The 12,546-nt window shown below is 36.1% G+C and overlaps 1 protein-coding gene and 1 pseudogene across 1 annotated transcript in view; one reads left to right on the top strand and one right to left on the bottom strand.

Annotated features, from left to right (window-relative positions):
- Nucleotides 1–12,546, bottom strand: part of RSPO3 (R-spondin 3) — an 89,403-nt gene that overhangs the window by 40,383 nt on the left and 36,474 nt on the right. The window contains exon 4 of the mRNA XM_034990571.1: nucleotides 8,627–8,824. Coding sequence (XP_034846462.1) covers nucleotides 8,627–8,824 — 198 coding nt within the window. The remainder of the gene's footprint in view (nucleotides 1–8,626; nucleotides 8,825–12,546) is intronic.
- Nucleotides 11,924–12,040, top strand: LOC118001728 (annotated as a pseudogene).

Below are 12,546 nucleotides of genomic sequence, written 5' to 3'. Positions count from 1 at the left end.
TCCACATGAATTTGACCACCATGGATAATGTCTCAAATATCTTAGATAGCCTACAAAAATGGAATGATATAAACTTGGCATTCATTATAAAGAGTTCATAACTTCTGGTTGAATGATAAAAATGGTATAGTGCCTAGGATTGCCAGGCATGAAATAAAAGCCTTCTCATTTTCTGCAGAGATTTTCCTTTAACACTGAGAAGTTTAAGAACATACAATGGAATTATAAAATGTGTTAGAGGCATGAAACCTAGTAACTGTCATTTCATTTTTTTTTTCAACCTCTATCTAGGTGCTGGCTGTAATCCTTCTGCTTCATTATTACAGAAGGGAGTAAACTGTGCATATAAAGGATCATGGCATGGTTTTCAAACCACAAACCTGGGCAGCAAAGAATCCTCACAAAGATCCTGCCATTGTAATGTCAATGTCAGAAAAAAACAGTGAAAAGGGTTGGGGCCTGTACAGCAGCTGTAACTTCCTTTTATCTGGATGGATAACAAATTCTGACACTTATCCATTGAGTTTGCAAACCGAGTTGATGCTTCAAGGATTCAATGGGAGTTGGTGGGAAAGAAAAAGGAATAAAAGGTAAGTAATATAGCCAAGAAGAAGGAAACGTAATCAAATGAATTAAGGGAAGAGGCCATGAGTGACCATGACTGAAAAGGATCTGAAGATGAACTAAGAATTTATGGGGGTCATGAGAGATTAATAGTAGTGCCCACAGTCTTCAAAAACAGTAGACACCCATACTATTTTTAAAAGCCTAACCTTACAATAGGTTGAGGTATATACAAACTGTAATCTTTCAATCAGTAACAACCACACTCTGGAGCTGGTTCTAGTACTTAACAAAATTCAGAGAGATAAAATTTTGAAATATTAGGTTGAACCATATGAAACTGCTAATATTTGGCCCCATTTATGACCTAGAAAAGTGGCAATTTCATATGGTTCAACCTAATAGATAGGAGAGGGTTTGAAACAAGAGATGGCTATGTCCACATAATTGGTTTTGGTGAAAAGAAAGGTAAGTAGTGATTAAACAACTGCCAAGCTTCTCCATTGGGGACATTAAATGTTATATGCAAACAATGAATCAGGTAACACTACATCAAAAACTAATGATGTAATGTATGGTGATTAACATAACATAATAAAATAAAATTAAAAAAAAGAAAAATTTGGCTTAGCTTTTATTTTTTTATTTATTTTTTATTTTTTTTAAGATTTTATTTATTTATTTGACAGAGAGAGATAGCAAGAGCAGGAACACAAGCAGAGGAAGTGGGAGAGGGAGAAGCAGGCTTCCCGCTGAACAGGGAGCCCGATGTGGGACTCGATCCCAGGACCCTGGGATCATGACCTGAGCCAAAGGCAGACGCTTAACGACTGAGCCACCCAGGCGCCCTTGGCTTAGCTTTTAAGAGGAGGTATATACATTTATACTAATAAACATCTCTCTGAGAGTGAAGGGTGTTATTTACTGCAATAGACTACCTTTCTTGGAAGTTTTAAATATACCTGAATATTTTTGTGCTGCAATATTTTAAATTAAACTATTAATTTTTAATAAAGTTGATTATTCCCTTTATATTGGTGAGGAAGATTTCCCTCTTTGTTCTACCATCTTGTCCTCCTTACCAAGGATTCACACCTTTTGAGGATTTTCAATGGTGGCAACTGGCCTGCCCCAGAATTTGAACAAACAACCCATTTCAGTAGGGGCTGGGTCAGCCCCAACAAGGGATAACAGAGAGATACTGTTGAGTTTATGTCAGGGTTTCTCATGCTTGCACTATTAGCAGATAGTTTTTGTTGTATGCACCTGTCCTGTGCAAATATATTTAGCAGAATACACCTCCTCTACCTAGATGTCTGTAGTATTTCCCTCCCCCAAGTTGTGATAATCAGAAATGTCCCCTGGGCAGCAAAATCACACCTGGTTGAGAACAACCATCTCTAATGTCATTATTATTTCTGCTCTGTATTTTCTCAAATTTTCTCTGACCTATCTCAAAGGGCTAGTCTATTAATTGGGTGTAGGGAAAGATCAGAAAGCTCCCATCCTCCAGTGCTTACACAGGATGAGTGTCTATAGGCCAGCTGGTCTTCCTCCATGAGGTGAAGGTGGGGAGAGGACATCTAAATACTCTAGCCAACTGGCATACTACAAATTTGAGCTAATGAGTCCATCTATTTGGATTTTGATGAACTGTTCTGGGAATCTTTGCTAAATGTCTTATTTTGAATTTGAATGAATATTTAATATAAATCCTTCCTGTAGAAAACTGGACTGTTCTTTACTGGAATAGTTGTTATAAAGATTTTAAGAAGTAAACTAAAAGAGAAGCAAGTCTAGGAACAAAGCAGACTCATCATTTTTTTATTTGCTTGATTTTTAAAAACTGATTTTGCTGTAATTTTAAATAGAGTGCTCATGATAAACATAATGCATATCTATAATACTGGTATTTGAAGAAATGATTAATAGTGATTATAAATTAACAGATAACACTTTCCTTTATGTGAAACCAAGATGACTTTTACAACTTTGCTTTTAATTTGGGTTGGGTACATAAGGCGACCTATAATGTATTCCAGTAATGCAATAATTCCCATACTTATCTCTTCCCTGGAAATATCTCTGGACATTTTATTTACAAGCATACCTCATTTCATTGCACTTTGCCTTGTTGTGATTCACAGATAGTGTGTTTTTTCTTTTCTTTCTTTCTTTCTTTTTTTTTTTACAAATTAAAGGTTTGTGGCAACCCTGCGTCCAACAAGTCTACTGACACCATTTTCCCAACAACATTTGCTCACTTTGTGCCTCTCTATCATATTTATCCCTTCAGTATTTCAAATGTTGTCATTATTATTGTGTTTGTTATGGAGATTTGTGATCAGTGATCTTTGAGGTTACTACTGTAATTGTTTTGGGGCACCACAAACCACACCCACACAAGATGGTGAACTTAATCGATAAATATGTGTGTTCTCACTGCTCCACTGGCTGGTTGTTCCCCCATCCCTCTCTCTTCTTGGGCCTCTGTATACCCTGAGATACAACAGTATTGAAATTAGGCCAATCAATAGCCCTACAATGGCCTCTAAGCGTTCAGGTGAAAGGAAGAGTCACACATCTCTCACTTTAAATAAAAAACCAGATATGATTAAGCTTAGTGAGGAAAGCATTTTGAAAGCCGAGATACACTGAAAGCTAGGCTTCTTGTGCCAGTTAGCCAAATTGTGAATGCAAAGGAAAAATTCTTGTTGGACATTAAAAGTACGACTTCACTGAACAAATGCATAATAAGAAAGCAAAACAGTCTTATTGCCATTATAGAGAAAGTTTTATTGGTCTGGATAGAAAAACCAAAACAGCCCCAACATTCCCTAAAGCCAAAGCCTAACCTAGAGCGAGACCCTACCTTTATTCAGTTCTATGAAGGCTGAGAGAAGTGAAGAAGCTGCAGAAGAAAAGTTTGAAGCTCGCAGAGGTTAGTTCACGAGGTTTATGGAAAGAAGCCATCTCTTAACATAAGAGTGAAAGGTGAAGAAGCAGGGGCTGATGTAGAAGCTGCAGCAAGTTCTCCAGAAGATCTGGCTAAGATCAGTAAGGAAGGTAACTACACTAAACCACAGATTTTCAATGCAGACCAAACAGCCTTATATTGGAGGATGGCGGCATAGAGCTTTCATAGCTAGAGATGAGAAGTGAAACCTGAAAATGTGACTGAATTGTTGCAATCTCATGATCAGACTTGAATGGATGAGTTTCTTCTTATGGATGATCAAAGAAAGTGGTGTTCTGAGAGGGACTCTACTTCTGATGAAGATGTTTGAAGATTTTTGACATGACAGCAAAGGATTTAGATTATTATATAAACTTAGTTGATAAAACAGCAGCAGGGTTTGAGAGGATTGACTCCAATTTTGAAGGAACTCTAATGTGGGTAAAATGTTATCAAACAGCACTGCAAGCTACAGAGAAATCATTTGTGAAAGGAAGAGTCAATCGATGTGGCAAACTTCATTTTTGTCTTATTTTAAGAAATTGCCACAACTGCCCCAGCCTTCAGCAACCACCACCCTGCTCAGTAAGCAACCCATCAACATCAAGGCAAGACCCTCCACCAGCAAAAAGATAAGAACTGGCTCATGATGATTCATTAGCATTTTTTTAGCGATGAAGTAAGTATTTTAAAATTAAGGTATGTACATTATTTTTTCAGACATAATGCTGTTGCACACTTAATAGTCTACAGTATACTGTAAACATAACTTGTACATGTCTGGGAAACCAAAAAATTAATTTGACTCATTTTATTGCAATATTTGCTTTATTATGGAGGTCTGGAACCAAACCCACAGTATCTCTGAGATATGCCTGTCTTTATATTCTTTTTTTTTTAAGATTTTATTTATTTATTTGAGAGAGAGAATGAGATAGAGAGAGAACATGAGAGGGGGGAGGGTCAGAAGGAGAAGCAGACTCCCTGCTGAGCAGGGAGCCTGATGCGGGACTCGATCCCGGGACTCCAGGATCATGACCTGAGCCGAAGGCAGTCGCTTAACCAACTGAGCCACCCAGGCACCCGCCTGTCTTTATATTCTAATGGTTCCTTTTCTCTTTCTGCTTGGAGGGATGCTATTTCTTCTTTAATCAAGAAAGTAGACCCTGCCCCATTTCTTCCATGACTCTGCTCTTCTTTCTCTTTTCTATCCCAAGATCATGCACTACATGTAATTAATTAGTATCTTCTTAATGCAATTGCTAAAGAACAAAATTTCTTTCATTCTTTGTGAAATTCCTCAAAACCCAGTATCTATAGGAAATTCTCTTCAGTTAAAGAAATGTACAAATGAATGAGAAATATGTTTAGTGGTCCTCCTTTCTCTGACACCTCCATACCTCTACACACATAGTATCACCCTTTTGCATCAAATACAGGCACATATATATTTCCTTGTCCCGTTTCACATCCCTTTATCTAAGATGGTGAGGTCCAGTATATCAAAAGAGTCAATAAATATAAGCTGACAATTGTTGAACATGCATTTTTTTCTCCTTGTTTACTTCCATTTCAACATTGTTTTAATGCACATGTGAGACTACTCTATATGTTAGCCTTTACACTCTCTTAAAATATATGTTATATACTGGACATTTCAGATACATAGTTCCACTGAGATAGACTCAAGTTAGAAAATATTGCAATGGTACTAATTTCTTATTAAAGCTGGTAATTGAGGGAGCAGTTAAGACTGATTAAAAGGTAAGGGAAAAAATTCTAGAAGATGCAAACAAATAGTACATCAGATAAAAATTTAGGGGGCTACAAAAATTACATTTATATCCTCATATTCATTTACTGCATTCTAAACATGAGAAGGATGTTAGAAAAAGTGTGTGTATAAGATTTTGCAACCAATTTTTTCAACATATATATTAAAATACATCTCACAACTTGAAGAATTCATTCTGTTACTAAAAGCTACACTTCCTTCAATTCAGCTTCTTTGTGTACATTTTGGAAAGTCATTTCTGGATCTTATCATTCTTCCCTAGAGACCCTGCTTTTGGCAATTACAACTCAGCAGAAAAAAATCCTGAACACATGCTCCATACCTTTTCCAAATATGAGTTATCTACCTCTGTCTATTGTGATCCTCTTAGACAGGGATGATATACTAAAGTTTAAATTCAAGATTTTCAGGCCAAATTTTATTTTAAAAACTTAATCTTTTAGCTTACTCATCTAGAAATGCTGAAACAATGAACCTAAAAGATCTTATTTTATTATAAGCATTTAGGAGCAACTTGGGTAACAGCTATTCTAGTGGTAGGAAAAATCAAGCCTTTATCACTTTATTGTATTATCTTCATATATCTTAATAAATATTTATAATATATATCTCAGAATCTAAATGAGAAGACTCCAAGTAACATTATTATTTTCATGTGATGTTTGATATGGTGGCCTGTCCAGAATTCATTATCACTTTTCTATTTGGTTTCTTTGTGTTCAGATAGAAAGTTTGGTAAGTTATCATCAAGAGAAGTTAAGAAAAATATCAAGTTAGAGAAGTAAGAAATGAAGGGAGAAGTGGTTTCCCTCTTATGTTAAATTTCTGGGCCCCTTGAGAAAAATTTTTTGAGACATATACAAAGATGAATAAAGATTAAACAAAAGTGGAACTAAATCTGGGATTATAAATGTGATCTACCTAAATTTTTCTAGTTGGATGAAGTTCTCTTAGTAAATGTAAAATGTCATTGTATCCTATTCAGAGAGAAAAAAAAAAAAGACCAGAAGAAACTTTTAAGTCAAGCTTATGTCACAGGTTATTATTTTAAACTTCTTGTGGCATTATTTATCTTATCTATAGCTGGTTTTAAAAACTGACATTTTCAATGTTACTATTTAAGTCAAGTCCTAGCAAAATATATTAGAAGACCACATTCTCAAATGAAAAATTAGTATCATAATTTAATTTTTCTATTGGATAAGGTTTTCTTCGCTTACATTTTTAAAGTCAAGTATACTGAATGCTGATTAGTAATGTAGAATCTTTGTGAAAGAATAATATGAACAAGGACCACCTGTAAGTCATTAAATTTCAAGAAAATGTAGCAAATATAAGTAAATGTACAGCTATGGGAGTTTACCAACAAGTCGAGTGATGAAATATTGGATTTCCAAATCCAACTTTTAAAATTTAAGATGTTTTAAATTAATTGGTAATGAATGCCAGAAAGACCTTTTTCACTAGCCAACTTTCATTCCTTAAACCTAATTTTAATCAAAACCTCTTACAAATTTACAAAAGCTTGAAGTTCCCTTTAAAATCATCCATGTCTTCAAAATTTTTATCACATTAACTATTTGATTACTAATAGCAGCAGTAGGCTGGATACATTCTGATAATGGCCAATTCTTTTGGTATAGTGAAAGAGATTTTGCAAAGTACCAGTGACCCAAGTTCTTTCTTAAATGATCAATGTTCGAGTTTGCACAACACTCTCCTCTCTGTTCCCACTGAATTTTGTTCATGTATCTATAATCTTCCTTTTGTATATGCTATTGTGATCGTCTATTTAAAAATCTCAACCCTCCACTGGACCCTGATTATGCCTTCAGGATAGGGAGAGTACCCTATTCAGTTGTGAATCCCCAAGACTTAGCACTGTGTGTGGCCACAAAGTAAAAATTCAATAAAACCATGTTGAATGAATGAATGAATGAAATAAAGCAAAGGAAGTTCAACTACAGAGGCAGCCAAACTCCTTTCAAGCTGCAATTCATTGAGAGGATCATTTATTGGCTCAAGAGAACTACCAATAGGTACATAAAGCTACATAACTATCTTTGTAGGTAGTGGAACGGAGGACATTAGTGAGAAAGATGGAAGATTATATTTTAAAGGACCACAGCTGCAGATCTTCTAAATTGAAGCTTAATTACCCTAAAACATTATATTAAATGGTATATTTCTTCTTGGCAATCAAAAGACTTCAGAACAAGCTCTAACACAGAGTTATTATTATTTTTTTTAAGATTTTACTTATTTGAGAGACAGAGAGAGCACCAGCAGGGGGAGCAGCAGAGGGAGAGGGAGAAGCAGGCTTCCCACGGAACAGGGAGCCTGATGCGGGGCTTGATCCCAGGACCCCAGGATCATGACCTGAGCCGAAGGCAGATGCTTAACTGACTGAGCCATCCAGGTGCCCCTCTAACACAGTTATTTACTATTGATCTAATAGGTTCTATAATCTGGTTTATAAAGTTAGTGTAACATGAAAATAATCTGGGGATCAAATGTCATTAATGCTTGTATTATATATGTAAAATATAGCCTTGGTGATTTATTTCAAATGTAAAGTCAGAATTAGAAACATATATTGGGACGCCTGGGTGACTCAGTCAGTTAAGTGTCCAACTCTTGGTTTCAGCTCAGGTCATGATCTCATGGTGATGGGATCAAGCCCTGCATTGGGCTCTGTGCTCAGCAGGGAGTCTGCTTCAGATTCTCTCCCCCTCTCCCTCCCACTAACTCTCTCTCTCAAATAAATAAGTACATCTATAAAAAAATACTGTGGAAACATACATCCATTTAAATATTTTTAAAAATGCTATGTAACCTTTAAAATATCTTTAGCTACAAAAGCTTACAAACTAATTGTACTACTTAGATTTGTAGACAGTGGAAAAAAGAAGTAAGTTTATGGCTGGTGTCTCTTCACTATGGTCTTGTACCAAATGGTATGAGATCTTGCGTTTATGAAGCTTCTCGAAAGTTTTTTAGGTACTAAGAAGGATGATAAGAAAGATAATGACCCAAAAGACAAACATAGGCCTAAAAATCTATAACGCATCCCTTTTCATCATGATCTAATTAACACACATCTACAGTAGTTTATAGTTTTGATATCAGACTCTATTTTTAAAAATTGCACATCTATATTCTGTAATTTACAGCCAACATATGCTTTGGTTGGTATACATTTTGGGGTTTTAGACACAAGCAATAGCATTAAATGTTTCCTAAGAAGTAAGTGAAATTTGCTTCAAATTCTGAGACTTCCAATAAGTACATTTTGCTAGTAATGATTGTACCTCGTTCTCCTTTCTGACACTTCTTTCTTTGCACTGTACACTTTCTTGTCTCAGTGGTGGGGGGACACAGGTTACCCTTTGCTGATGGATGCTGTGTTATCTCTCGGACCCGTGTTTCAGTCCCTCTTCTGAAACCACATGTTTTTCCTTTCTTCATGCATGGACTCCAAGGACTCCATTCACTTGCCTCACAGTGCACTGAAACAGAACAGCAGAAGCAGGCTCAGCGGGCTCACAGATATTTTCACAATTGTTCAATAAACAAAAAGGTTTGCCTCTCTGAATACTTGCTCAAATTCTGAGAAATCCTGTAGAACAAACTTGGGCAAGATGACTTAAAGAAAATGAAGAGAAAGGGAAAGGCAGGAATATAATGTTTTCATGTTTTTAGTGCTCATAATGTCAGGTAAACTCATTCTTGCATTAGGTTTACTTTTCACTGTAGATTTATAAACCCAGGCACTAATATAATTACTCACAATTGACCAATGTTTCATAATTCCTAGAGCACTGCTACAGTTATTGATTGATCCTGACCATAACTTGATAGACTAGTCATTATTATGTGCTGCAGATCTGCTTCTCAATCTTCAGTGTGCAACAGAATCACCTGGAGGGCTTGCTGAGGCAGACTGCTGGATCCCACCCCTAGAGTTTCTGATTCAGTTGTCTGGGATGGGGCCTGAGAATTTTCATTTCTAACAATACATGTGGTGCTGATTTGCAGGTCCAAAGAACACACTTTGAGAACTTCAGTGCTAGAGAATGGTTAAGCAAAAAAGGCATCCAGGTTGTTGGCCTGGATTCACTGTCTTTCATGTGCAGTTGAATACTTAAATATTATCATTTATTAACAGGTATGGGTCAGGCATAGCAGCATCTATTTTAAGTGGATTCTGGGTCAATTTCAGCTGATAAACTGCTTCTAGAATTAACTTGAAGGAGTGATTTCTAAGATGAATGGATTAATTTTTCTAAAGCTTCTGTAGATTTTTCCCCCCCTTTTTCTGTATGTTTTAATCTCTCCTTTTCAATCATGGCTTTCCAGAGTCTTGTAACAGATTTCTGCACTTCTTCTTCTTCTTTTTTAAAAATATTTTATTTATTTATTTGACAGAGAGAGACACAGTGAAAGAGGGAACACAAGCAAGGGGAGTGGGAGAAGGAGAAACAGGCTTCCCACTGAGCAGGGAGCCCGATCCCAGGACCCAGGACGACTGAGCCACTCAGGCGCCCCAGATTTCTGCACTTCTAACAAAAATAAGTATCTGCAAGATACTATCATTCTATTTATGTTCATACAACTTCCTAATTTGCAATAACTGAAACAGCTTTAGATGATATAGGATTTTTTCCACAAAACATGTTTCCATTAACTTTTCTTGCTGCCTTCTGATTTAAAGGATCCTTATTTTAGAGCAGAATTCTGTCTTTCATGCAACCCCCCAAAATATAACCTAAATGTTTTAGAAACTTAAATGCTTTTGCCTTACATTTTTTCACATGCTTTTATAGTTACCATCAGGTATCTGAAGGTAGCACAGAGTTAAATGTAAATGACTAAATAAGTGAATTTAAGTTTCTGTGAACTTAAATGAACTTTACTGAACCACTCTTAAGCTAGTTTTCATGTTCAGTTATAACATAATGATTTTAGTCAAAGAATAGAGCAATAGGGGCACCTGGGTGGCTCAGTCAGTTAAGCATCTGCCTTTGGCTCAGGTCCATGATCCCAGAGTCCTGGGATCAAGCCCCACATCGGGCTCCCTGCTCAGAGGGGAGTCTGCTTCTCTCTCTGCCCCTCACCCTGCTCTCATGCTCTCTCTCACACTCTCTCTCTCAAATAAATAAATAAAATCTTTTTTTAAAAAAGAATAGAGCAACAAAGTCACTTAATGATATTATATCTTTTACCAATTAAGGACATATCTACCAACCTGATATTAATGATGCAAAAGCAGTGGATTTTTAGCACAAACAAATAAAACCACCTCCAAGAAAGCAAATGGAAAAATAAAAATCAAAGTTTGTGAGCTGTCACTTTGTCTAGTATTCATTTATTGCCAGAACCAAGAGGACTAAATTAGAAAAAAAAAATTACATGATGTGAAAATGACCCGAGTATTAGTGCTTTTTCACAATTGCAAAGGTGGTCTAGGCAAATGTGTATTTAGACTTCAGAAAAAAAGATTTTTAAAATTATAGCTAGGAATCCTTAGTCAGATGATAAATGGTTCTAAAAATGAAATTCCTTTTTTTTTTTTTTAAGTAGGCTCCACTGTCAGCATGGAGCCCAACATGGGGCTTGAACTCACAACCCTGAGATCAAGACTTGGGCTATGATCAAGAGTTGGATGCTTAACTGACTGAGCCACCCAGGTGCCCCTAAAATAATGAAATTCTAATGACAGTCTTAGATAATTCCATTGAGGAAGAAGGAGGGAAAATATTCAAAACTTATGAGTTCAGATATTAAAAAGTTCTAATAAAAAGGGATAGTTAAAAAGCCTTGAGAGGAAGAGAATTTTTCCTAGAGAAATACCGTAGTATGAATCTATAATATTAGTTTCTAAAAATATTTCTGGAAAATTGGAAACTTTGGAAAACATGTAAAGATAACAAAAAGGGTTATTTAAGTTACATTCGGATCATTAAATGAATGGTACAGAACTGGGACATCATTGGTTAAGAGGTAATTAAGAAAAAAAATTACTCACTTTCTCTATTTCTTCTATTTTGTGTATTAAAAACAATATTAACACTGGAACTCTTTAACTATTCACTAATGAAGCAAGGGTCTGAAAAAAGTCATTAGCCTCCTGTCCCCGGAAGTGGTCACACTGTGGTAGTCTGGAATGCTCTAAGAGGGATTCTTGAATTGGGAGAAAAGCTGAACTGGATGTTTCACCAATAATGACCTTACAACACCATTACTCGTTTACCCTCATTTTTGTTGACCAGTTGCATGGTTCCACTGAGAACATAACAAGGGCACATTCCTGTTTACTCACTGTTTAAAGTTGGATATCTCCTTCTGTGAATACTTGAGTAAGGCCAACTCTCCAAGAGAAGAATAAGGATGACACAAAGACAGTGCAGAAAGGAAGCAAATATCTAGAGCATGAAGTAGAAGAACTATATTCTCCTATAAAATTGGGTTCAATGGACAATTTATGCCAAATTGGACAGCAAACCATGAGGAGTGGATACGTTGAGATGTAAGTCTTTCACCCTAGCTCTATATCAGAGTGGCATTTTCCCTGTTTATGAACCTTCCTCTTAATAATAATCTGGGTAATCGCTTCTCAGCCTTTTGGCTAAGATCAAGTGTAGTATCTGTTCTTATCAGTTTAATCATAATCTGGGTAAGAAACAGGTCACACAATGTAGATTTCACAAAGGGAGGGACACATTCTTCAATATCTTCGGTGAGCACCAGAGAGCTAGAGTCAAGATACTAATAATAGCACTGACAATAACTCATACTGTGTCCTTGGAATCATTACTTCAAGTTCTTGGTCCTAGTTTCATATCTGTTAAAGGAATAAGCTTTAATGTTCCTTTGTGATAAGCAAGCAGGTCATCATTTCTCATGAAATTCTGGGGCAAGTCCAGTCATGGCCTACCTACTGCTTGTTGGCTAGACAGCACATGATGGGAGGCATCCCTTATGGCAAGCAACAAGAGATAGCTCTGAACAAAAGTTGTGGATTTGCACTATTATCGGGTCCTAGGTCATTTATACCTAACTGTTCAATGAGCCAGGTTCACTAAATAGCTTTTAGATTGCTAACCCCTATTCTTAAACATATAAATTTCTTAAATTTAATTGTGTTAAATAGTTTTTGTCTAAATAGTAATATAAAATACCAGTCAGCTTTACTAGTTAATCTAACAATGCCAGGTGCTAAATGCTCTCT

This window comes from Mirounga leonina, unplaced genomic scaffold (genome assembly GCF_011800145.1).
Source record: "Mirounga leonina isolate KUSES-001 unplaced genomic scaffold, KU_Mleo_1.0 Mir_53, whole genome shotgun sequence".
Lineage (NCBI taxonomy): Eukaryota > Metazoa > Chordata > Mammalia > Carnivora > Phocidae > Mirounga > Mirounga leonina.
This window is presented reverse-complemented; position numbering and strand designations above follow the sequence as displayed.